The sequence below is a fragment of the Balearica regulorum genome, chromosome 6, assembly GCF_011004875.1.
Source record: "Balearica regulorum gibbericeps isolate bBalReg1 chromosome 6, bBalReg1.pri, whole genome shotgun sequence".
Classification (NCBI taxonomy): domain Eukaryota; kingdom Metazoa; phylum Chordata; class Aves; order Gruiformes; family Gruidae; genus Balearica; species Balearica regulorum.
The window spans coordinates 25,293,485-25,318,036 of record NC_046189.1 but is presented as its reverse complement, the minus strand read 5'-3'; the positions used below and the strand labels follow the sequence as shown (position 1 = coordinate 25,318,036).

Genomic DNA, 24,552 nt, shown 5'->3' with positions numbered 1-24,552 from the left:
ATTGCAGACCCCCCCCCTTGGTGGTGCTGCAGGAGAAGGGGATGAGCCAGCCTGCCCTTCCCTGCCGCAGCACAGGCAGGTGCAAGCTGGGAGCAGGAAAGTGGAGCTGCGTGCCTGGGGCTGCCCACAGCGGCTGGCCCTGCAGCAGAGGGCAGGCTGTCCTGCTGCCCCATCCAGATGTGCGGCCCCATGGCCCTGGGTCGCACTGCTCAGCTGTGCCAGCTGTGCCCACCCAGAGCCCGCTGTTCCCCACAGCCCAGCTTCACTCCCGTATCCCCCACATACCCACTGCTGGGGCTGGGTGCTGCCCTCAGCTACACAGGGAGGGCTTTTGCCCTTGGTGGCCCTGCAGGGGACGTCTCCCCCAGCCCTGCCGTGCTGACAGCTCCCGCCGTCCCTGCCCCGGGCAGTCTGTGAGCTGTGTGCCAGGCACAGGGCAGCTTGGAGAGGTTTCCCCCTGCCCGTTTCCAGCAATAGCCTGTATGCACAGGACTGGGCTGTCCAGCCCCCTTCCCTTGCTGTCCCTCCTCAGCCCTGCTGTGGTCCTCCTAGGATCCGAATATATGTACGCAAATGGGGTGGGGGGTGCTTGGGACTGAGGGCCAGGCTCTGCCTGGCATCCCCCGAGGCCAGGGAAGGAGCCTGCGGGGACGAGTGATGCTGCCTCCCTCCTCTTGCCCTTTGCTGTGTGTGCCTTGCTCCCCCCAGCCCTCCCTGCTGACGGCTGCCTGAGCCCCCCGGGCTGCGCCCATCCCACCCCGGCCTTGGCTGCACTGCTTGTACCCTGCCGGGACCCCGCTCCCAGCCTCCGGCAAAGCGCAGCGGCACCGGGGTGGGAGCGGGAGCCAGCCCCGTGCCCCACGGCTGGCATGAGCCAGGCTGTGGGGGTGACGGCCCAAGGCCCGGCCCCTCGTGGGGGGCTCAGCGGGTGGCTCCACGTGCTCGCACCCCTCGTGCCGGTGGTGGCATGTGTGTGCGTGCGTGCTGGCCCCGTTGCTGCTGCACTAACCCTTCCGCTTGCTGACTGCGGTTTTTGTCTGTACGCAGGGGGAGTACGATAAGGGGGTGCATCTCTCAGAGCCGCGGCCGCGGGGCTCTTAGTTGGACACCTCTTAGGCAGTGGACCTCACCTTGTGTTATTACCTTCTGCTCCATCCGCCGCCTCGTCCTGGACGCACCGCGGGGATGCGCGGGCCGTCGACCGTGGGCAGGGGCTCGCAGGATGGCTGGGGGAGGCGTAACCGAGGCGGGGTGGGGGAGCGGCGGGGGAGCACCAGGCACCCCCTCAGCTGGGCCAGGGCGGCTGTATGATGCTGTCTTGTCTCTTGCTCCGTCCATTTGTCCCTGTCTGCGTGTCCTGCCACTCCTCGCTGCCCAGGGAAGGGGAGCAGGGAGCTGAGCCCACAGTAGCCACCGTGCCGGCCAGGGCTGTAGGGAAGGGGCTGCGGCACAGTGGCAGGTCTGTAACGGTAACCTTGGAGCGTGGGGGACAGGAGACCCTGGGGACCCCCACAGGGGAGCACCCTGCCCCAGCCGCAGTGGGGAGGGAGAGCATTGGCCCCTTTGGCTTCGCGGTGGACACCCAGGCACCTACCTGGCCACCACAAGACATCCCTCACAGCCCCAGGGCTTGGGGTCTGCCCAGAGCACCCTCTGGCTCTGGGTTTCTTCTCCCCGGGGAGGGGGCTCGGTGGGGTGGGGGCGGGCTGCGAGGCCGTGACCCTTTTTTTTGTAGCTCTAATAAAATCTGTTTGGTAAAGCGCTGTGTGGTGTGTTCCTGGCACGGACACCTCCCCTCACCCCCAGCCCCCTCCCCAGCTCAGCTCCGCTTTCCACATCTTGCCCCCTCCTCCCACCCTTCCCCGCTGCACCCCCTGCCCACCACGCTGGGCCCCCTCCCCGCATGCTCCCCCCTGCCCTGCACGTTCCCCTCCATCCCCGCCACCTCTCATGGTTGCTTTTCAGTTGCTGAGACGCGTCTTTCTTTCTTTCTCTCTCTCCCCCCTTCCTGGGCAGCTCGCCCTGAGTGCCAGTCCCTGGCCATCGTGGTTCCCCTGCAGGACGTGGTGGTCGGGGCGGGGGAGCTGGCGCTCTTTGAGTGCCTGGTGGCTGGCCCGCCAGACATGGACGTGGACTGGCTGTCCCGGGGCCGGCTGCTCCAGCCCGCCCTGCTCAAATGCAAGATGCATTTTGATGGGCGCAAGTGCAAGCTGCTGCTCACCTCCGTGCACGAGGACGACAGCGGGATCTACACCTGCAAGCTCAGCACCGCCAAAGGTAAGCGGCGGTCATGCAACTCAACGAGGGGAGGTGGGGGGGGGGTCTCGCTCGGGGCTTGGTTCTGGAGGGGTGCTGGGGGTGGACAACCCCCCCTCACCCCTGGGTTTGGGGCTCTGGTCTCCCTGGCATGTAGCTATGAGTGCTGGAGGTGGGGGACAGGGGGACAGGGAGTGGTCCAGCACCCAGAGCCCTGCAGCCCCCGTCCCACCCGACTCAGCTCCTCTCTGGTGTTTGTGCAGCGTCCCGGAAACACAGGGAGGTGCATTTGCAGCTTGGCTGTACTGGCTGGGTGCAGCCCTGGTGCCCGGCTGTCCCCATCCCCTGGCTCCAGAGCCTCTGGGTACCTGGCTGCAGTACCAACCTGGCTCTGCTGGCCTGGGAGGTGGCAGAGGGACAGGGGGTCAGGGCCGCCCAGCCTTTCCCACCAAGCTGTCACTGGTGGCAGCTGAGGAAGAGCTGCAGGACCCAGCTTCTGTCCCATGGCTCCAACATCCCCTGTGCCTGTGCGTGCTGCACAGAGCCGCTGTCCCCTGCAGTGGGGCAGGGACAAGGGTCCCTTTCCCATTCCCCAGCCTGCCCAGCAGCCCCTCAGCAGTAACACAGGCTGTGGGGGGTGCAGGGTGCAGCTCCAGTCCCAGCCCCCTGCGGCTGGTGCCCGTGCATCCATCCCTCCATGGAGGAGGCTGTATGCCTGCAGGGATTTGAGGGCAGCAGCAGTTTTGGGTGCAGGGAGTTGAGGCTGTGCCTGAGTATGGTGTCAGTCCCAGCCCAGGGGGAGCAACACCACCATCATTGCAAAGTGGTCCCTGCTGCAAACCCCCTCATCTGGATCATCCAGCCTGTGCCCATCCCCATGCTGCCCCCGGGCACTGCCTGTGCTGGCGCTGCCTGCTTCAGCATCACCACCCTGTCCCTAAGGGACTAGGCCAGCTGTGACCCCCTGCCCCATGGGGACGATAGGGTAACCTCCCACCTCACCTTGCTGCTGGCATCTGTACTGCTGTGAGGGGAGGAAAGAGGCGCCCTGCTGCCGGCAGAGCCCCAGCCCTGGGCACGGGGACCTTGCACACACTTGTACACCTGCTGCCCCATGCAAAGACAGAGCCTGGCACCCAGCACACCCGGGCTGAGCCCCCACTGGGCATGGGGTGCACTCAGCTACAACCGCGTTAGCTGCTGGGGCTGCAGCTGGGGGGGGTCGCAGGCTCCCTCCTGCCCTGCACACACGTGTGCAGCATGGGGTTCACCCCTACCTGCTCTCCTTGCAGATGAGCTTACCTGCAGCGCCCGGCTGACGGTGCAGCCCTCCGTGCAGCCGCTCTTCACCCGCAAGCTGGAGGATGTGGACGTGGTGGAAGGGCGGACGGCGCGTTTCGACTGCATGATCAGTGGGACTCCCCCCCCAGCAGTCACCTGGACCCATTTTGGTAACTCCCAAGCCCAGAGAGCTTGCCCAGGGCCCTGCAGGGACACCTCTCCCCATCCCCTTGGGGGCCGCACCCAGGGCTTGTTCCCAGCTGGGGTTGTGAGGGGTGCTGGTGCTGGTGCTGATGCTGGTGTCTCCATGCAGGCCAGCCGGTGCAGGAGGGTGAGAACGTGCGGATTCAGCGGGACGGGGGGCTGCACTCGCTGGTCATCGTGCACGTGGGCAGCGAGGATGAGGGGCAGTATGCGGTGACCGCCAGGAATGCCCATGGCCATGTGGAGTGCTCTGCTGAGCTCTACGTGGAGGAGCCACGACCGTCTGCTGCCTCCCAGATGTAAGAGTCGGGAGTCTCCGGGACCTGCATCCCCCCTGCTTGCTTTCCCCTGGGATTTGGTGGACAATGACCTTGTGCAAAGCCGGGGGTCAGGGCTGGGCTGGGGGCACTGTGTTCCAGCTGTGAATGTGTGGGGGCTCTTGCAGCTCCAAGCTGGAGAAGATGCCATCTATCCCGGAGGAGCCAGAACAGGCGGAGACGGAGGCAGAGTGCTTCACCATGCCTGATTTCCTGAAGCCACTGCACAACCTGGATGTGGTGGAGTCGAAGGAGGCTGTGCTGGAGTGCCAGGTGGCCGGGTTGCCCTACCCCTCCATCACCTGGTTCCACAATGGCACCCGCATCGACAGCACTGACGACCGCAAGATGATGCAGTGTAGGGCTCCCCGCTGCCCTTCCAGCCCCCTTGGGGTCCCTCTGCCCAGGGCAGAGGAAGCGCGGACACCCCGGGAGGAGGCATCACCCCCCAGACCTTCACGCCCCATGAGGCAGGGAGGGGAGCTCTGCGCTGCTTGGCTGGCAGGGTCTTACCTGTATCCTCCTGTTTCCCCCCCAGATAAGGATGTCCATCGCCTGGTGTTCACAGCTGTCAGCCACGCGCATGCCGGTGTCTATAAAAGCGTCATCGCCAACAAAGTGGGGAAAGCCACATGTTACGCGCACCTCTACGTCACCGGTAAGCAGCAGTGGGCACCACCGGGGATGTGCGGCCACTCACTGCCACCCTGTCAGGCTGTGCCCTGGGGTTGGGGGTCGGTGGCCCTGTAGCGAGGTCCTGGGGTGATAGGATCACAGGGTAGTTCAAGTTGGAGGGGACCTCAGGAGGTCTCTAATCCAACCTAAAAGTGTGGTCAGCTGTGCAGTCCTCACCTTGTGGGGTCAGGACCCATCCCTGGACCCCCAGGTCCCACACGGGACTTGCTGGCAGCACCAGTCCCACAGGGTTGCCAGGCTGAGCCCCTGACAGGGACCAGTGAGGGTCACTGGCCCCATCTGTCCCCTCCAGCCTGCGTCTCCCCAGCCCATAAGGCAGATGCCCCAAGGAGCTGTGGCAGTGGCCGTGCTCACACCCCTGCTCACATCTCTGCCTGACTCCCCATGCAGACATAGTGCCGACCCCCCCGGATGGGCCCCCCACCGTGGCCTCAGTGACCGGCAGAGCCATCACGCTCATCTGGAACAAGCCCAAGTGGCTGGACACCGCCATAGGTGAGGGTGCCGGGGCTGGGCAGGGGGTGGGCAATGCCATGATGGGGTGCACGGGCTAGCCAAGGGCTCTGTGCTGACCCTTTCCCCTTGCAGATCCCAACTCGGTGACCTACGTGGTGCAAATGCAAGTGCTGGGCACGATTCAGTGGCTGGTGCTGGTGTCTGGCGTGCGGGACACCACCTACACGGTGCACAGGCTGACCAAGGGTGCCCAGTACCTCTTCCGTGTCATCACAGCCACCCCCAAGACCAACAGCAAGCCCTCCCCGCCTGTGGGGCCCGTGCAGCTCCTGGACCGGGGTGAGAGGGGCAGTGGGGAGGAGATGGGTGGCTGGGGTGGAGGGGTCTCTGTCCTTGGTGGGGTGGTAAGCTGGCCAGGCCTGGGCAATGTGGGGTCCAGAGGTGATGGTGATGATGCATGTGGCAGGTCCCTACCTGGAAGAGGCCCCGGTCATCCTGGACAAGCCAGATGTGGTGTACGTGGTGGAGGGTCAGCCAGCCTCCATCACCATCACTATCAACCACGTGGAGGCCACTGTCACCTGGAAGAGGTAGGACATGGTGCTGTGCCTGTTGCCTGCCCTATGCCCAGCATGGGGTGTACAATATGGGGCTCCCGCACCAGCTCCCCGCGCAGCCCGTGGTGGATTGGGGGTCCTTCCCTGGGGCTGGGCTGGGCGTGCACCCAAGGGTGATGTCCAGGGCTGTGCAGAGCTGCATGGGGGGTGGCTTTTTTTGGGGGGGATGGTGTCTGTGGGGTGCTAAGGGTTGAGAGCCATTCAGGAGGCAGAGCTAACAACAGGGTGCGAGCTGTTTGTGGGCCCTGCGGGGTGGGAGCCAGGGCTGTCTGTGGGTCAGGAGGTGGCCATGGAGCTGTGGGGTGGGAGCTATTGATGGGCCAGTGGGTCTAGGGCTGCCTGTGGGGCTGTGATGTGGCAGCTGGTGTGTCTGCAGGGGTGAGCAGGTGCTGGTGGAGCAGGAGGGCACATGCGAGGTGATGATGCCAGACGACGACCAGCACTGCCTGCGGCTCCTGTGTGTGGGCCGGGGGGCTGCGGGGCCACTGACCTGCGAGGTGAGCAACCGCCACGGCACTGCCTGCTGCACCCTCCGCCTCTGCCTCGCAGGTAGGTGCCCCTGTGCCAGGGGGCATTGCCCCTCTGCCGGGGGGGTGGCATCGCCCTATGGTGCTCCAAACCCATGTGCCATGGGCAGGGGGGTCATTGCCCCGCAGGGTGGCACTGCTCCATGCCCATGTGCCATGAGGGCACTGCTCCATAGCGTGAAACTGCTCCTCAGTGCTCCATGCTCATATGCCATGGGGATGCTGCTCTACAGGGTGGCAATGCCCCATGGGGCTGAAAATCCTTGAACCATGTGTCGGTACTGCTGCCCAGTGTCCTATACCCGTATCTGACTTGGGTAGAAGTGTCCCATGTGCCCCATGACCATGTGCACGGGGTGGCAGTGCTCCATGGTGTCCCATGGCCATGTGCCATGGGTGGCACCACTGCAGGGTGTCTCATACCTGTGTATAATGGGGTGGCACCACCCCCTGATGCCCTATAGCCAAGAGCTATAGGGGACATATCCACAATGCCCCACAGAGGTGTCACGAGTGGCACTGCACCACAGTACTCCACATCCATATGTAATGGGAGATGCAGTACCACGGTGTCCCATGCCCACATGCCATGAGTGGCACTGCCTCATGGTGCCTCACACTGATGGGTGACTGCCCCACGGAGCTGAAGGCAGATGCTATTGGTGGCCTGCCCCATAGTGTCCCACTCCTGTTTGCATTTGGGTGGTACTGCCCCATGGTGCTCCATGCCCCTACACCATGGGCTGGTGCTTCCTTGCAGTGCCCAGCAAGCGTACACCCCATGCCAGTGGCAAGGGAGTGGCACTGCTCCGTGGTGCCCCATGCCCCGTCTCTCGGCAGAGGCACCGCGCTTTGAGTCCATCACGGAGGACATCGATGCCCAGGAAGGGGAGACGCCGCGCTTCGCCGTGGTGGTGGAGGGGAAACCACTGCCAGACATTATGTGGTACAAGGTGAGCTGGGACCCCACCACCTCCTTCCTCATCCACAGCTACCCCCAGACCCACACTCTCCACTGCCTTACCTGGGTCGCTGTGCTGGGGCTTTGGGGTTGTGTTCACCCCTGGTGATGCAGGATGTGGCCCATGCCCCATCCATGGGGAAAGGGTGGTGGGAGCTGTTTGGGGATGGAACCCCCTGATGCCCCTGCCACCCCCAGGATGGGGAGCTGTTGGAAGAGAGCAGCCACCTGAGCTTCGTGTACGAAGACAATGAGTGCTCGCTGGTGGTGCTGGGTGCCGCTGAGCCTGACAGCGGTGTCTACACCTGCACGGCAAAGAACCTGGCTGGGGAGGTCTCCTGCAAGGCGGAGCTGGTGGTGCGGGCAGGTATGGCCAGTTGTCTCCCGGCCCTGGGGGGCAGAGCCTGGGTGCCTGGCTTGCCCCCCACCAGTGCCTTTCCTTCCCCCAGCCCAGCCTGCTGCTGATGCCACCATGGAGGAGGATGCACTGCACAAGGCACGACGCCTCACTGACTACTACGACGTGCACGAGGAGATCGGGAGGTACAGGGCCACTGCCATGGGGTGGAGCGGGACACCAGGGCACCACAGGGTCAGGGGTGCTGGAGCCAAGCTGCATGCTGGGGCTCTGTCCCCAGGGACTGAGCTCCATGGTACACCAGATCCCTGATGTGCTGGGGCAGCTCTCAGCCACCAGTGGGTGCCCGGGTGCTGGCTCAGGGTGGGGAGCTGGGGTAGCTGGAGCGAAGCCAAGCCTGGGGTCTCTCCATGGGTGGTCCTGGAGGGCTGCTGGGGCTGTGGGCAGCTCCCTGCAGAGTGGGCACATGCTCCAGCTTCTTGGGGAAGGGGAGGTCTGCTGCTCCCCCATTTTCTTATCCCCCTTGCCCCCATTGCCACGTTACAGGGGAGCTTTCTCCTACCTGCGGAGGGTGACGGAAAAAAGCAGCCGTCTGGACTTTGCCGCCAAGTTCGTCCCTGGGAGGACCAAGGCCAAGCAGTCGGCACGCCGGGAGCTGCACATCCTTTCGCAGCTGGACCATGAGCGCATTGTCTTCTTCCATGACGCCTTCGAGAAGAAGAATGCCGTCATCATGGTCATGGAACTGTATCCTCTGAGCACTGCTCCAGGACTGCGTAGCGTGGGGGATGAGGGGAGGCTTTTGGGGAAGGCAGGTGGGCAGAGGGGGTGTGGAGGAGCTGGGTGCCTAGGATGGTGGAGGGCACGGTGGGGCACGGTGTTTCTGTGCTCCTTGACCAGGACCCAGCTGCGCTGAGGAAGAGCTGTTGGACAGGATGGCAAGGAAGCCCTCAGTGTGCGAGTCCGAGGTGGGCGAACCCTGGGGGAAAAAGGCGATGGGGGCGGGAGGGAGCCTGGGAACACTGGGGTCTGTCCCAGCCCAGGGACGTGCAACGCTCATTATATCAGGCTACAAAAGGGGCTACAGCCCACACCCTCCCCTGCACAGGGCCAGCGTGGGGCCGACCCATGCTCAGGGCGCCTGCCCTCCCCCTGCTCTCTCACAGGTCCGGTCCTACATGCGGCAGGTCCTGGAGGGGATCTGCTACCTGCACCAGCACCACGTCCTGCACCTGGACATCAAAGTGAGTGTGGGGCTCTCCCACTCCCTCCCGCCCTGCATCTGCACAGACGGGCTCGCGCCACGCTGCGGGAGGGCTCGGTCCTGCTGATGGGGGACATCCCTTCCCTTGGGGGGAGCCCCTGCCTCCTACCAAGCTCCCCTCTGCCCTGCGCCGTCTTGTAGCCAGAAAACCTACTGATGGCGGATTCAAGCAGCGAGCAGGTCCGGATCTGCGACTTCGGCAACGCGCAGGAGCTGATGCCTGATGAGCCGCAGTACTGCAAGTATGGCACCCCCGAGTTTGTGGGCCCCGAGATCGTCAACCAGAGCCCTGTCTCCAGCGTCACCGACATCTGGTAAGGGTGGCCCTGGGGTGGACAGTGGGCTCCCTGCTGTGCCGGAGGGACTGGGTGCCCCAGAGGGCTCGTGCTGTGCAGTAATCGCACTCTCCTCTCCGCAGGCCCGTGGGAGTCATCGCCTACCTCTGGTAAGTGCCTCGGTGGGCCCCCACGGGAGGGACCCCCTTCCTGCCCCCTTGCCAGTTGTGGTTCTGGGGCCGTGACCATGCACATCGCTCCTTGCAGACTTAGCCTCCTCCTGCTGCTCCTGCCTCTGCCCTCCCCATGGCACCAGGGCTGGGGATCGGGGTCCCGTCCTCTGTCTCCCTGTACTTGCCATGCTGTTCCCCATGTCCCCCCAGCCCAATGACAGTGTCCCCTCCTCGGCAGCCTGACAGGGATCTCCCCCTTTGTGGGGGAGAATGACAAGACGACGCTGATGAACATCCGCAACTACAACGTGGCCTTTGAGGAGAGGATGTTCCAGGGGCTCACCCGGGAAGCCAAGGGCTTCGTCATCAAAGTGCTGGTCAATGACAGGCTGTGAGTGCTGCGGCGTCACTGGCCCCCACCCCTCTGGCGTGAGCCTTGTGCTCAAGGGAGGGTGGGGACCTCCATGCATCGGGGTGCTCGAGGGCAGGCTTTGGCCAGACCCTCCTGCCCTTCCCTGGGCTGGCCAAACCCCCCCGGCCTGGGGGGTTCTCACCTGGTGGTGTTGGTTCACAGGAGACCCAATGCAGAGCAGACCCTGGAGCATCCCTGGTTCAAGGTGAGCCTGGACAGGGAGCCAGCACCTGGCGGCAGCGGGGTTCCCCTGAGCCTGCTGTAGGCTCTGTGGGACACTGCTGTCCCCTCGCCCTGCAGACGCTGGCCAAGGGGAAGGTCATCAGCACCGACCACCTGAAGCTCTTCCTCTCCCGTCGGAAATGGCAGGTGAAGGCAGGAGCTGGGGCAGGAGGGGGGCAGGCAGAGCTGTGTGCTGGGCAGAATGGAGTGATGTGTGCTGGGCAGGATGATGCCATGCCACCTGCCTGGGTCTGATCCAGCCCTCTCCCGCCGGCTGCAGCGCTCGCAGATCAGCTACAAGTGCAACATGGTGCTGCGGCCAATCCCAGAGCTACTGGAGGACACGTCCAACCACCTCTCCATCGCCGTGCCCCGGCACCTCAAGGAGTCACCAGCACTGTCGTCCTCCTCAGACTCGGATGACCTGGACGAGCTGCCCTTTATCCCCATGCCACACCAGGTGGAGTTCTCTGGCTCCCGCATGTCGCTCAATGAGATCCCCACGGATGACGAGGCCATTGGGCCATCTGAGGGGCCATGGCTGGAGGGGGTCACGCCGGGGGATGTCTCCGCCATGGAGTGGCAGAGCCAGAGTGTGGGGAAGCCCGGAGTGGCCCTGGGAAAGCGGCCGAGGGGTGTCGGGCCGTGGCGGCCATGCACAGAGGCGGAGGCGCCCGGCTCCTCTGACGAAGAAGCTCCTGAAGCCCAGAAGCGGCCAGAGTACCCCCGCAAAGCCATGAGAAAGGGCTCCAGCCTGGAGTCCCCAGGGAGTGCCCGGCGGGGAGAGCTGAAGAGGGGCGGCTCTGCCGACAGTGCCCTGCTGCTCCATCAGCCCCTGGGGACCGAGGAAGGGGCTGAGGTGGGCCGGGACACCCGCCGGGCCTTGGCTAAGGCGGCCTCCATGGAGCTGCCATGGCGGAAGGGGACCTGGGGGGAGGACGATCATGCCCAGCGCCTGGAGCTGATGCGCCAGTGGCTTCTGCGGGGCGGCCCTGGGGACGGCAAGGTCAGTGGCCTGCGGGGTCCCCTCTTGGAGACCCTGGGGGTCGGCCCTGACAAGAAGGTCCCACGGCCGACCCGGTTGGAGCCACCGGCGCCAGTGGTGCCGCGGCTGGTGCGGGCAGCCTCCAGCGAGGCCACCTCACCACGCCTCCTCCCTCCTGAGCATCGGCTGCAGAAGAGCAGTTCTTTCAGCCATGGGGACACCGAGCCCGTTGTCCGGCACCGCCGTTCCGGCGCACCCCTGGAGATCCCAGTGGCCTGCCTGGAGGCCCAGCGGCTTAAGGAGTCCCCATCACTCTCAGCCCTCTCTGATGCCCGGCCCCCAGCGCCGCCAGATGCCCCTGGCCTGCCGACACTCCCCATGGTGGAGACCGCCATACCCCCAGCCCCCGCCACCAAGGCTGCCCTGGGGATGAGGAGCATCCCCGAGAAGCGCAGCCAGTCCGGGGCCAGCCCGGCTGCCACCACCACGGGGAAGAAGCCCACGGCCAGAGGGCAGGAGGAGACAACACCCACCAAGGCCCCTGGAGCCAGCAGGGAGGGGGCTGCCAGGATGGGAACGCCCACCCCACCACAACCCCCTACTCCCGACACCCAAGCCCCCAAAACATCTTCCTATGCGAAGGTCATGCAAGCCATGGGAGCCGTGCGAGGTGGGGAGCCAGCCACTGAAGAAGTCCCCCAGCCCCCACCGGCCACCCCTGCCGAGCCCCCCGCGCCAGCACCAGCACCGGCATCGAGGAGGGAGGCGAAGCCCACTGGCTCCTCCAACTCCCTGCTCATCCAGGACATCGACTCGGAGGAGGTCTTCGAGGCCAAGTTCAAACGGGGCCGGGAGTCATCGCTCAGCCGGGGGCTGAAGCTCCTCACTCGCTCCCGCTCCGAGGACCGGCACCTGGCTGGTCCCCCAGCCCCTGACGAGGGCATCTACCGTCCCACACCGGCCGGCGTGCCCCTGGAGCTGCGCAGGGACCGGCCCACCGGGCTGGCAGCCAAGTCCAAGTCAGTGCAGGACCTGCATGAGGTGGAGAAGGACAGGAGCTTCCTCCGGAGGATGTCCGTGCTCCTCAAGCGGACCCCGCCTGCCGAACGAAAGAAGAGCAGGGGGGAAGATGGGGGCGGCGAGACCCCATCCAGCGGGCGCCGCTTCTCCTGGAGCCTGTCCCTGGGTGGCTCCAAGGAGCGGAGGGACTCGGAGAGCCTCAGGTCTGAGCCGGGGGGCGGCGGGGAGAGCGAGTCGCCGGCGGGGGCCGTGCGGAGGAAGATCAGCACCACGGTGGAGCGGGTCTCGGCGCGGCTGCGCAGCCTCTCGGACGAGCGGCCGGAGGGCGAGGGGCCCGGGGGGCTCCGCCGCGCCAGCTCCGAGGGGGAGAGCCTGCGGCCGGGGCCCCCCCCGGCACCCGCACCCTCCTCCGAGTCACTGCGCTCGGAGGGCAGCACCCGCTCCTCCGCCTCCGCCAAAGGTGAGCGGCGAGGGGGGGTCCCGCCGGCACCCCCTGCCCCGGCCGTCCTGGGTGCGGCGGGCACGGCCGCCCCGGCTCGGCCCCGCTCTGAGCCGCCCCGGGTGTCCGCAGGTGGGGGTGAGAGCCAGAAGCGGTCCCGCTGGGAGCGCTGGGGGCTCTCGCGGGGCAAGAAGGAGAAGGTGGCCTCGCAGCCCAGCATCCCCTCCATCCTGCTGCGGGAGGAGGGACCCGCCGCCGGCCGGCCGCACGCACCCAGCGAGTCGGGTAGGTGCAGCCCCCGGACGGGATGGCGGGTGCCCATCGCTGCCCCCCGGCCCGGCCTGACACCCCTTCTGCTTTCCAGATTTCCCCCCCGTTTTCCACATCAAGCTGAAGGACCAGGTGCTGCTGGAGGGCGAGGCGCTGACCCTCTGCTGCCTGCCCGCCGGCAGCCCGACCCCCAGGATCGTCTGGATGAAAGGTGGGGGCTGCCTGCGCTGCCTCGGTGGGCGGGCGCCAGGGTGGGGGGCACTGTAGCATCACTCCCCTCTGCTTCCCCCCCTGCAGACAAGAGGTCCCTGCAGCCGGACAACACACTGAATGTCGTCTCCTGCAAGGATGGCCGGCAGATGCTCACCATCACCAAGGTCTCCAGGAAGGATGCGGGGCTGTATGAGTGTGCAGCCGCCAATGCCCTGGGCACGGCCATCAGCTCCTGCACGCTGGCTGTGGCACGTAAGGATGCGAGGGGTGACCTCAGGGGACAGAGTTGCTGCCCCATGGGGAGAGAGCACGTGCCAGGCACGCATCCTGTGGCTGGGGACCGGTCAGAGCAGCCCACTTGAGCTCCCCTCTGCATCTGTGAAAGAGACTTTTGAGGAGGGACAGGCTGGTTTTGCGCGGGCATCTCCAGCATCTCTGAGCCCACATGTTGTGCTGCCCTCACCTCGCAGCAGCTCTGCCCTACCCCTGGCTGGGCACCTGGCCCACCCTGTCTGTCCCCTCGCAGGGCTCCCTGGGAGGCCGGGCACCCCGGAGATCCCCCAGAAGTACAAGAACACGGTGCTGGTGCTGTGGAAGCCTGCAGAGAGCAAAGCCCCCTGCACCTACACACTGGAGCGCAGGCTGGAAGGTACGGGGGGGCTCCCTCTCGTTCCCTAGGGATGCAGCCGGAAAAACGGGCTCACATGGGAGCACCAAGCCAGGACAAAAGCGCCCAATGTCCTTGCTGTCCCCTGGCACTTGGCAGGGTTCTGGGTTAGGGATGAGGGACAGGAAGCTGCCCCTGCCTCCAGTCTGCCCCCACCTCACCTTGCCCCCATGCCGGCAGGGGAGCACGAGTGGAAGATCATCAGCACAGGCATCGCTGACTGCTACTTCAATGTGACGGAGCTGCCTCCTGGGAGCGCTGCCAAATTTCGGGTGGCCTGTGTCAACAAGGCCGGGCAAGGGCCCTACAGCACCCCCTCAGGGAAGGTGCACCTTGAGGCAGCAGGTGAGCCAGCCCTGTCCCACAGGGCATGGGGCAGCCATGGGGCCTGCTGTGGGGCTGTGGCATCTGGGATGCTCTGGGGGCCCTTGAGTCCCAGGAGATCTTCTCCCCAGGGTTTTGGGGAATGGGGCACTGCTTGCACCCCGCTTCTGGCTTACCCCTGCCTGGCTCATACCTCCCTTTGCTCCCCGCAGATGCCCAAGCTGCCCCAGCCAAGGACATTGCCATCCCTGTCCCTGTCCCCGAGAAGGTGGCTTCCAGCCGGTCGACCCAGACACCTGTGGGACAGCTGGAGCCACCGGCCACAGGGGCCCCCCCTATCACGCCACCCCGCAAGCACAAAGGAGCGGTGCAGAAGGCAGATGGGGCAGCACAGGCGGATGTCTCGCCAGGGGTCCTCCAGCCCCCTGCGCCCCACGAGGAGGGGCTGCGGCCGGACCCCGAGCTCCCACCCGACATCACGATCTGTGTGCCCCCAGAGCTGATGTTCACCCCCCCTCGGACTGTCACCTCACCCCATACAGACACCCCCACCCAGGGGTCCCCCACGCCCCCCACGGACATGTCCCCCCCACCTCAGGCTCCATCCCCTTCCAAGTTGTCCCCCATTTCCCCAGTGTCGACGACCCCCAGCTCAGCTCCCACGCCATCTCCCACGCTGTCTCCCACCCCCAACGCTGTGCCCGTGCGAAAGATGCCCCCCTACATGGTCACGTCCTTCGTCTCCATGCCCCCCACGTCACCCCCAACGCAGGAACCCTCCCCCACTGCCCTGTCCTCCAAGGAGCCCCCAGCCGAGAGCGGGGTCTTGGGGGCTAAGGACGGCACGGCGCTGCGGCAGGGCGTCCCCCAGAAGCCATACACCTTTCTGGATGAGAAGGCGAGGTGAGTGGCACCTAGTGGGTCAGGATGCTCTGCAGGGGATGTCCCCCACCCCCCCAGCACCCCACACGGGGGATGCTGAATACCACTCTGTGCCACAGGGGCCGTTTCGGGGTGATCCGGCTGTGCAAGGAAAACGCCACGGGGAAGCACTTCATGGCCAAGATTGTGCCCTATGAGGCAGAGAGGAAGCAGAGTGTGCTGCAGGAGTATGAGATCCTCAAGGCCCTGCACCATGAGCGCATCATGGCCCTGCACGAGGCGTACATCACCCCCCGCTACCTGGTGCTCATCTGTGAGAACTGTGCTGGCAAGGAGATCCTCTACAGCATCGTGGACAGGTACGGGTGGGCACCGGGCTGCCTGCAACAGCCGCTGGCACGGGGCCACCTGCTGATGCCACTTGCCCCCAGGTTTCGCTACTCAGAGGACGACGTGGTGAGCTACGTGCTGCAGCTCCTGCAGGGCCTCGAGTACCTGCACAGCCGCCGCATCGTGCACCTCGACATCAAGCCGGACAACATCGTCATCTCGGGGATGAATGCCCTCAAGATCATTGATTTTGGCAGCGCCCAGACCTACAATCCCCTCGTGCTGCGGCAGCTGGGGCGGCGTGTTGGCACCCTGGAGTACATGTGTGAGTGGGGCACCGAGGGTGCGGTGGCATTGAGATGGGGGTGGGTGCCCGAGGTGTGCATGTGTGCCCATGTACTGGGGTGGCTCGGGACTGGGGGCAGCGGAGGTGTTCTTGGGTAAGTTGGGGAGTCTTTGGGGTGCTGGGGGTGTCTACTGAGGGATTCTGCAGGGTTGCTGGGCTCAGTGGGAGAGTTTGCATGCTGTGGGGCTGTTGGGGTATCCTTGGAGGTGCTGGGCTCTGTCAGGGCATTGCGGTGTCAGGGAGGAGTGTAGGAGGGTGTCATGGTGGGGTGCTGTGGGTGTTGGGGATGCTGTGGGTGCTGCAGGTGCCGGGGCTGGCCCCCTTGGTGCGTATGACAGTCCTTCTCCCCTGCCTGCAGCGCCGGAGGTGGTAAAGGGTGACCCGGTGGGCTCCGCAGCAGATGTCTGGGGTGTTGGCGTCCTCACCTACATCATGTAAGAGAAGAGGCTGGGGGGGGCGAGCACCCTGAGGTGTAGTCAGCCCCACCCAGGGCTCAGTGCCATGGGGCATACCAGGCTGGTGGGCTGGAGGATGCTGTAGCCCTGCAGACCCTTCCCAGCTGGACACAGGGACTGAGACCCGGGGCAGCTGTGGCTGTTCCAAACCAGGGATGGGTGGGTAGGGGGTCCTGGGTGCCCTCCCATCACTGCCCCCCAGCCTGTGACACCCCCTTCACCCTCGCAGGCTCAGCGGGCGGTCGCCATTCTTCGAACTGGACCCCATTGAGACGGAGAACCGCATCCTGGCAGGGCGCTTTGATGCCTTCAAGCTGTACCCCAACGTCTCGCAGAGCGCTGCCCTCTTCATCCGGAAGGTCCTCACTGTCCACCCCTGGTGAGTCCCCAGCCCAGTCAGCGGGGACACGTGGCCCCAGACTGCGTCCATGGCCAGGGGCAGCTTCCTGCCCCACAGAGACCCTCCAGACCTCATCAGTGGGACCCTGGGGTCCATCCCTGTTCCTGGAGAGGGCTGGGATCTCCTGAGTCCAGGACCCTGGGGTCAATCCCTGCTCTTGGAAAGGGCTGGGATCCCCTGGGTGTTGCAGGGCATGGGTGGTGGCTGGGTTTGGGGGCGGGGGGAGCGGCAGTGAACACCTCATGGCCCCTGACTCAGTGTCACCCCTGCCCCAGGAGCCGCCCCACAGTGAAGGACTGCTTTGCCAATGCCTGGCTCCAGGATGCATACCTGATGAAGCTGCGCCGCCAGACCCTGACCTTCACCACCAACCGCCTCAAGGAGTTCCTGGTGGAGCACCAGCGGCGCCGCGGCGAGGCTGTCACCAAGCACAAGGTCTTACTCCGCTCTTACCAGGGTGGCCAGCCGCCAGGGCCGCAGTAGCCAGCGCCTCAGCCGCGGCCACGAGGGGCCGGGGAGCCAGAGGAACATTCCAGGGGCCGCGGGATGAGGCGGCCGAGAAGGAGCCAGGACGTGCCAGGATGAGCCCACGGACTTCACGTGCCAGCGCCGGGGATGCTGGCGGCCAGCATCATTTTGGTGGTGCCAAGGGAAAGGGGAGGTGCTGCACCAGCCAGCCCAGTGGTGGGGTCTGGCAGCAGGCAGGCAGCGGGAAGCTTTGCTGGGAGGAACGGAGAATGTGGCAGAGGGTTGGGGGAAGGATGGGATGGGGGCCAAGGGAAGCCCCGGGCGGGAGCGGGAGAGCCATCACCATGCCAGCCAGCCCTGGCCCCGCGGGTCCCGTCAGCCGTGTGCCTTATGTTGCAGCGTGCAGCTGCCCCCGGCCACGGCGCAGGAGTCCCTGCGCTCCCCCTGGTTTGCACGCCAGCGCCCGAGGACTGAGGCTGCTCCAGTGGTTCCTGCAGAGAGGGGCCCACTTGCAGCCCCCCACTCCCCTGCAGCCCCCCGCCAGCAGCCACAGTCTGGGTCCTCATGGCTGGGAGTGGGGGCTGCCAGCCCCCCACCTTCTGCTCCTCCCAGCCCCGGTCCTGGTAAGTGGGTTTGCAGCCCCAGGACCGATGCCGGTGCCTTCCCCAGGGCTGTCGGCTGCACCCCACACCAGGGGGGGCCTGGCCGGGCAGCCCCCCTCCTTTGCAAGGGGGCACCCACATGCCACACACACCTCCTGCACCTGCTCAGGCCCATGCTGCTCACGCTCTGCCTGCCCAGCTCCGGCCCTCGCCCTGTGCCCGGCCGCCAGTCCGCCTGCCTGTCCCCAGACCCCTCCATGCACCCCTCCGTGCCAACTCCATCCCCGACCCCCCGGTGCCACGGCACAGCCCCGAAGGTGCCTTGCTGAGCCCCACGCCCCTTCCCCGGCTGGCGGCAGGATGCTCCAGCATGGCCGGGATGCCCTGGGCAGGGAGATGGGGGCAGCGGTTGGGCGCCCACCTTCCAGATGCTGCTGTAGCGATAGAGCTTTATTTATTGACTTTGGGGAGAAGGCGTCTGCCCCATCCCTGTCCCTGTCCCCTCCTCTCTGCTGGGCTCCGGAGCTGCCAAAGTCCCCGTGGTTTGGAGCAAGCAACGTGCCAGAGCAGCAATAAAGATCCTGAGCAGCCGGTCCAGTCTCCTGCCTTGCTGGGAGGGGACGGGGGGGTGTGGGCAGAGCAGCCCCCGGCACCTCGGGAGGGGGACCCAAAGCCAGGAAGGCTTCCAGGTGGGGCCGGGCTGGGAAGGGTGTCGGAAACTTGGGGAAGGAGCCAGGAAAGCAGCGAAGCGCCTGGGCAGGCATGGAAGGGTTGGCGGGTGCGGGGCGGGGGGGTGCACTGGCTCACGGGGCGCTCGCGTCATGGAGCGAAAATACCGGGTGCCGGAGGGCCCGGCGGCGGCACAGCCAGACCCGGGCTCCTGCTGCGGGCACGGCGGGTGCAGGTGAGGGGCGCCCCGCCGCAGGGACCCGCCGCCCCGCTATAAATACCCACTGCCCATATGAGGCCGGGCCGGCTGCGCCAGCTGCTCCCGTTACAGCCCGGCCTGACACCCCCCCCACCCCGACGGCACCCACCGGCCCCTCGGTGCACACGCACACCCACTCGTGTGTCCCCCGCGCCTGTCACTCATACACGTCTGCATTTGTGGGCGTGGGCACACAGGTAAGGGCTTGTGCCGACGGACTGTCACACTCTGACCCTGACACGCACGCATACACATGCTCACGCGCCCATGCACGCACACAGGCCCACGGCACCGTGCCGCCCGTCACGCATCCCTGTGCCCAAGCACGTACGACAGTGGGTGGTGTCCCCACCCTGCACACCAACGCACACTGCCTCTCTGGCACACTCGTGCTTGCACTCCCCAGGGCACACACACATACATGGCGGTTGTCTTGTACGCTCGCATTGACCCCTCCATGTGCACGCCCGGGTACGCAGCCGCTCCCTTGCACCTGCACGTGTAAAGCCAGTCCCTTGCACACGCGCTGCTGCTCCCTGGCGCGCGCGCAGCTGCCGCTGTACACGCGCACAGCCGCTCGGCTGCCCACGCACAAAGCCGTCCCCCCGCACACGCGCAGCGCTCCCTCCCACGCCCACGGCCCACCCCCTTGCACACACGCGCAGGCGCAGCTCCCTCCTCCTACCGCCGCGGCGCCCCCTGGCGGTCGGCGGGGCGTCCTCGGCAGCACCGCCCAGCGCAGTGACGCAAGGCGAGGGCCGGGGCCCTGCGCGCTGACGTGTCACAGCCACGTGTGCGGAAGCGGCGGGCGGGCCGGGGGGAGGCGGGAGCGGCGGTGTTGCGGGGGCCGCCGGAGCGGAGCGGAGATGCCGTTGAAGGCGGTGATCCTCATCGGGGGCCCGCAGAAGGGTAAGTGCGCCGGGCCCGCGGGGCGTCCCGCCGGCTCGGGGCCCCGCCGATCCCTCTCTGCTCCGCAGGGACCCGGTTCCGGCCGCTGTCCTTCGAGGTGCCCAAGCCGCTCTTCCCTGTGGCCGGTGTGCCCATGGTGCAGCACCACATCGAGGCCTGCGCCAAGGTACGGGGCGGGGGCACCGGGGCTGGGGTGCCGGGGCCGGAGCTGCCCTCCCCACTCTGCCCCCGCCCCCCCAGGTGCCCGGCATGAAGGAGATCCTGCTGATGGGCTTCTACCAGCCCCACGAGGCCCTCAGCCGCTTCCTGGTGTCAGCACAGCAGGAGTTCAAGATCCCCATCAGGTGGGCAGGAGCCTTCCCGGGGTACCCATGGTGGCACAGCCCGGCTCGGCCCCTCACCCGCCTCCCCCGGGATGGCAGCCCCCAGCCAGCGCCCGGACATTGGGCAAGCGGGCAGTGGCCCGGTGTGGGTGGGCACAGCTGGCCTCCCTTGTTAGTTCTGCCAAATCTCCCTCGTCCTGGGCTCTGCCCTGGCGGGTTCCTGCTCCAAAGCTGCCTCTCCAGCACAGGTCCAAGCTGCCGCTGCCTCCTTCCCATGGCCAAGGTCCACGTGAGCCCAGTCGTTGCATGGCAGGATTATGTCCATCCAGCCCTTCCCTGCCTCGCTGCTGGGCTGTGCCACCTGACCCCCACTTCCCTAAGCCCTCGCTTTTCCCTGCTTGGCTCGCAGGTATCTCCAGGAGTACGCGGCGCTGGGCACGGGTGGTGGCATCTATCACTTCCGAGACCAGATCCTGTCGGGTGGTGCTGAGGCCTTCTTTGTCCTCAACGCGGATGTGTGCTCAGAGTTCCCCTTGCAGGAGATGCTGGAGTTCCGGCAGCAGCACGGGGATGCGCACAGCTTTGTCATTCTGGGTACCACAGTGAGTGGCAGTGCTGGGGAGCAGAGGAGCAGCAGTTCTCTGCTGTGGGCTTGTCTAGAAGCTAGTGGCTCCTGCAGTAGATGGGTCCCTGGGTGTGAGCTCCAGGTCTCATCTGCTCTGCGTCTGCATGCCCACTACTCCACCACTGTTGACATGTCCTTGCCCCACAGGCCAACAGGACGCAGGCGCTGAATTACGGCTGTATTGTGGCAAACACGGACACGCAGGAGGTACCGGAGGGCCTCGGGGAGCCACGCACAGCCTGGGCAGTGGGTGCTGCGCTGTCCCCGTGGGCATGTGTTCCTGGTGTGCCAGAGCGGGTGTGATGCCAGGCACAGGGGCTGCCTCCTGAGACTCATGTCTCTTCCCTCCCCTCCAGGTCCAGCACTACGTGGAGAAGCCCAGCACGTTTGTCAGTGAGATCATTAACTGTGGCATCTACCTGTTCACACCTGCCATCTTCCAGCACATTGGCGAGGTCTTCCAGAGGAACCAGCAGGAGCTAATGCTGTGAGTGCCCCTCTCTGCCCCATGTCCCTCCCACCCTACTGCTTCCCAGGGCTGCAGCAGCACGCTCATCTTCCATTCTTTGTCTATCTTCTCTCCTCCTCTGCCATCACTCACTTGTTTCCTGGTCCTGCACCAGCTGTCCTTACCTTGGGTAAGTCTCCCTTTGTGTCCGCACTGGCTGCTCTCTGGGCTGGATCGTCCTTAGCAATAACGCATGCTTTCCTCCCTGCTCTAGGCTGCTCTGCAAGGCTTTGCTCCCTCTGCTCCCTTTCTGGCCAGCTTGAGACTCCCTCTCTCACATCCTCTCTTCCCACCCCATCCTCATCCAGCTCCGGACAAGGGGCTGAGCGAGCCTTTCACCTGGGAACGCTCTGCTCCTGCCTCCAGCTCTCTACACCAGCCAGACTGTCACCTGGCATCTCTGCCACCACCCAAGCAAAAACCCAGCTGCGCAGGGCTCTGGAGCAGGGGCAGGATCCATCGTGTACACCTGCCTGGACTGGGTGGGGCTCTTGCACCATCACCTGTCTGAGAGCTTGTTTCAGCTGGCAGAGCCCCCTCCCTCTGCTGCTCTGGGGCTCAGCCTGACAGCTGGGGCTGTCCCCACCTTTGGGGAGAAATGCATGGCTAGGAAGGAGTCCAGGGTCACTGGAGCCCCCAGATTTGGGGAGGGTAGCTGCTGGGGTCACTGGCTGAGACTGTGACTGGGGTGGGTGTCTAATGGGCATCTCACTTGCAGAGAGGAGAGCTCCAATGGCTGGCAGCGTGCAGAAGTGATCCGGCTAGAGCAGGATGTTTTCACGGCGTTGGCTGGGAGCGGCAAACTCTACGTCTACAAAACCGATGGCTTCTGGAGCCAGATCAAATCAGCTGGGTAAGTGCTGGAGCTAGAGCTGGCACAGCAGGAGCATCGGGCAGTCCGTACTAGAGCTGGGAGAGGAGGGTACCCAAGCAGAGCCTTGGAGGCGGGTGGGGATTGCTGAATTCAGACCTTCCTCTAGCCTGATAGTGCCAGAGGCGTAATAATCGTTTGCTTTTCCTCCCCCAGCTCTGCTATCTATGCTAGCCGCCTTTACCTGAACCAGTATAGCAAAAGCCACCCAGAGAGGCTGGCCCAGAACAAGCCTGGAGGCCCAATCATCCGAGGTACTCCTCCAACACCCTCTGCTGCTTTGGGGGCTGCCTGGGGAGGCAGTGGGACCTGCAGGCAGGACCTCCCCTGCTCTGAGAGGCAGGTGCTCCTGCGAGCTGCCTCCCCTGACGCAGCTGCCTTGTTTTGCAGGGAACGTGTACATCCACCCAACGGCCTCCATTGATAGCACTGCGGTGGTGAGTGCATGCCTGGGGGGCCCTGCAGCAGGGTGGTGCTTGGGGTGGGGTTGTTGTCCTCAATCTCATCACCTCCCTCTGTCCTCACAGCTGGGCCCCAACGTCTCCATTGGGGAGGGGGTAACAGTGGGAGCTGGTGTGCGTGTGCGTGAGTCCATCGTCCTGCACGGCGCCTCACTCCATGTAAGTAGGGTTTGCCCCAGGGTGTGGGTGTCAGCCCCTACCCCTTGCAGGGAGGCAGCAGCGCCCTTCATCCCCTTTTCTGCTTCACCCCAGGACCACACCTGTGTTCTCAATACCATTGTGGGCTGGGACAGCACCATTGGGCGCTGGGCCCGGGTTGAAGGAACACCCAGTGACCCCAACCCCAATGATCCCTATGCCAAGATTGACAGCGAGACCCTCTTCCGGGATGGGCGCCTCACACCATCCATCACAATCCTAGGTACATCCCACCCACACCCAGCCCCCCCCCAGCCCTATGCAGTGGGGCAGAGCCTCTCCCCTCTTGCTAACCCCCTCATGTTCTCCCCGCAGGCTGCAGTGTCACCATCCCTGCTGAGGTGGTTATTCTCAACTCCATTGTCCTTCCTCACAAGGAGCTGAGCCGCAGCTACAAGAACCAGATTATCCTGTGAGTCAGCTGCTTGCTGGGTTGGGGGGGGCCCAGTGCCAGCCCCCCACTCCCTGCTGTGCCCCACAGTAAGAGCCTGTGCTGGGACTTTATGTCCTGGGAGGTTCCCAGCACCCCCAGAGGGGTAGGTGCAGGTCAGGAGCCCTGCAAGTGCCTGATTCCTACTCCAGACAGACATTAAAGCCAGTGAGCATCAGCTTCGTGTGCTGCTTCTCTTGCAGCCCAGGGACCAGCCCTGGGGCAGGGTGAAGGCTTCAGGGACAGCACGTGGCCCTGGCACCAGGCTGCATGTGTCTGCAGAGAGCCCTGGGCTGAGGCTGTTGAAGGAGCACTTGCTGCCTGCAGCGTCTCAGGTCCTGAGCTGTGGGCGTTTCTCCACCCAAGGGCACCACCAGCACAGTCTTGTTATCCCTCACCAGGCTCTCCCCGCAGCAGTTGCTGTCTGCAACTCCCTGGAAGGTCTTGGCCCCTCTCAGAGTCTGGGGAGCTTTGAATGTGCCTGTCCTGTGTAGGCAGCTCACCCTGCAGGAGCTGGCTGTGAGGATCCTAATTTCAGCAGCATGATTGCAACAGCCTGAGCTGGGAAGACAGCAGCACCAGGCTGGCCTAAGGCACTGGCATGCAAAGCCTGGGTTGGACAAGCACGCTGCTGGCCATGGAGGGAGCTGCCAAGAGCACCCCCTCCCCCAGTACCACCTCCACTCCCCAGGGCTCCATATGGGCCAGGAGAGCTGCCAGCCCTGCCGAGCTTGCTCCTGTCAGGCTGAGGCCTGCGCAGGCTGCCTAGGCAGGGCTCAGGGGGATGGCAGCAGGCCCCTGCCGCCCCGGTGGGCCAACAGCCTCTGCACCAGCATGGGCGTAGCTTGGGGGGCTTGCTGCATGTCTCCCCTCGCACCAGCCACGTCCACAGGGCACCAGAGCAATCAAACTTACACATGGGCAGGTGGCAGAGACCTACCGCCTTGCTCTGTCTCAAAAAAACCTGTTTTTATTGAAGGCAGCTCCCTGCTGGTCCTGGCACAGTCTGTCTGCAGTAATCAACACTGCATTTATCCACTTAGCTCCCTGTCTTTGGTTCTGGAGTTCTGTGCTAAAGCCCTGCGCTCTGCTGAGGGCCCCATCACACCCCTTGCCTTCAGTGAGGCACTGCATTAGGGATTCTCCATCCATCCAGTACCACCCCAGCTCAATGGATTTGCAGTAAATCCTTGCTCCCAGCCCTGTGCCTTCCCATGCCAGTTCTCCCATAGTCCTGGGTGGAGGATTAGCTGTTCCCTGGCTTTAAGCACATTAAACTCCTTCAGTTTTGCCTCTGCCTTGGATGTGCTAATTTCCTTGCCCACTGGTGAACACCCCTGCGCTGGGGGAAACTGAGCCAAAAGTACTTACTTTTAGGATCGTACATGAATTTTCTACTGTGTCCTACATCTGGCCTGGCTTTCAGTAGTGACAAAGGTTGTTCAGCTGCTGGATGTGGCCCTAGGGCAGTTCTCAGCCCAGTTGTGTAATGCCCCTTTTCTTTAAGCTCCCCCTGGAGTGGCTGTTCCTTGTGCAGAGTGATCTGGGGACAAGTTCTTCCTGGGCCCTTGCCCCATTACAGCCTCATCCAGCTTCCCCTTCTTGGGGAGGAGAGCACAGTTGCAACCCAGCCCTGCTTGGGCTTTGCAGCTCCAGTGCCGGGGCTGGAGGGGAAGAAGGAGTTAAAGAGGCCTCCGCTGAGGTGCCAGGAAGTCTGGAAACGCTTTAAGATTGTCCTGCCCTGAGCAGCAGCAGCTCTGATTACTTGAGGCCAACATCTGGGCTCAAGAAGGGGCCTCCCACATCCTGGGCTCCAGGGCAGGGAGAGGAGGGCTTCAACTAGGGCAGGAGGGGGCTCTGCCTGCCCTCCCACCCAGTA

General features: G+C 64.9%; 2 protein-coding genes across 7 annotated transcripts in view; both read left to right on the top strand.

The window, feature by feature from the left end:
* SPEG (striated muscle enriched protein kinase) overlaps positions 1 to 18,011 on the top strand; it is a 39,720-nt gene extending 21,709 nt beyond the window's left edge. For all 5 annotated transcript variants that reach the window (XM_075756874.1, XM_075756875.1, XM_075756877.1 and 2 more), the window contains 32 exons: positions 2,017 to 2,277; positions 3,549 to 3,707; positions 3,851 to 4,040; positions 4,187 to 4,416; positions 4,597 to 4,716; positions 5,145 to 5,249; positions 5,343 to 5,549; positions 5,677 to 5,800; positions 6,204 to 6,376; positions 7,195 to 7,307; positions 7,514 to 7,682; positions 7,765 to 7,858; positions 8,220 to 8,420; positions 8,581 to 8,641; positions 8,840 to 8,917; positions 9,079 to 9,251; positions 9,356 to 9,382; positions 9,624 to 9,776; positions 9,960 to 10,002; positions 10,098 to 10,166; positions 10,300 to 12,484; positions 12,596 to 12,748; positions 12,828 to 12,944; positions 13,031 to 13,198; positions 13,473 to 13,595; positions 13,794 to 13,958; positions 14,150 to 14,840; positions 14,939 to 15,178; positions 15,251 to 15,474; positions 15,854 to 15,929; positions 16,180 to 16,329; positions 16,626 to 18,011. In XM_075756874.1, coding sequence (XP_075612989.1) covers positions 2,017 to 2,277; positions 3,549 to 3,707; positions 3,851 to 4,040; positions 4,187 to 4,416; positions 4,597 to 4,716; positions 5,145 to 5,249; positions 5,343 to 5,549; positions 5,677 to 5,800; positions 6,204 to 6,376; positions 7,195 to 7,307; positions 7,514 to 7,682; positions 7,765 to 7,858; positions 8,220 to 8,420; positions 8,581 to 8,641; positions 8,840 to 8,917; positions 9,079 to 9,251; positions 9,356 to 9,382; positions 9,624 to 9,776; positions 9,960 to 10,002; positions 10,098 to 10,166; positions 10,300 to 12,484; positions 12,596 to 12,748; positions 12,828 to 12,944; positions 13,031 to 13,198; positions 13,473 to 13,595; positions 13,794 to 13,958; positions 14,150 to 14,840; positions 14,939 to 15,178; positions 15,251 to 15,474; positions 15,854 to 15,929; positions 16,180 to 16,329; positions 16,626 to 16,833 — 7,250 coding nt within the window. In that variant the 3' untranslated portion in view covers positions 16,834 to 18,011. The remainder of the gene's footprint in view (positions 1 to 2,016; positions 2,278 to 3,548; positions 3,708 to 3,850; positions 4,041 to 4,186; positions 4,417 to 4,596; positions 4,717 to 5,144; positions 5,250 to 5,342; positions 5,550 to 5,676; positions 5,801 to 6,203; positions 6,377 to 7,194; positions 7,308 to 7,513; positions 7,683 to 7,764; positions 7,859 to 8,219; positions 8,421 to 8,580; positions 8,642 to 8,839; positions 8,918 to 9,078; positions 9,252 to 9,355; positions 9,383 to 9,623; positions 9,777 to 9,959; positions 10,003 to 10,097; positions 10,167 to 10,299; positions 12,485 to 12,595; positions 12,749 to 12,827; positions 12,945 to 13,030; positions 13,199 to 13,472; positions 13,596 to 13,793; positions 13,959 to 14,149; positions 14,841 to 14,938; positions 15,179 to 15,250; positions 15,475 to 15,853; positions 15,930 to 16,179; positions 16,330 to 16,625) is intronic.
* Positions 18,012 to 19,121: 1,110 nt separating this feature from the next.
* On the top strand, positions 19,122 to 23,971 carry GMPPA (GDP-mannose pyrophosphorylase A). Of its 2 annotated transcripts, XM_075756872.1 has the most exons (13): positions 19,122 to 19,257; positions 19,326 to 19,423; positions 19,498 to 19,601; positions 19,990 to 20,182; positions 20,353 to 20,412; positions 20,562 to 20,692; positions 21,432 to 21,566; positions 21,741 to 21,838; positions 21,975 to 22,021; positions 22,112 to 22,204; positions 22,298 to 22,466; positions 22,559 to 22,655; positions 22,877 to 23,971. In XM_075756872.1, the coding sequence occupies exons 1-13, from the start codon at positions 19,215 to 19,217 to the stop codon at positions 22,902 to 22,904; spliced, it is 1,296 nt and encodes a 431-aa protein (XP_075612987.1). In that variant the 5' UTR covers positions 19,122 to 19,214; the 3' UTR covers positions 22,905 to 23,971. The 2 variants fall into 2 exon arrangements, with proteins under 2 accessions (XP_075612987.1, XP_075612988.1); XM_075756873.1 differs by lacking the exon at positions 22,877 to 23,971 and having other exon boundaries at positions 22,559 to 22,851.
* Positions 23,972 to 24,552: the final 581 nt, after the last annotated feature.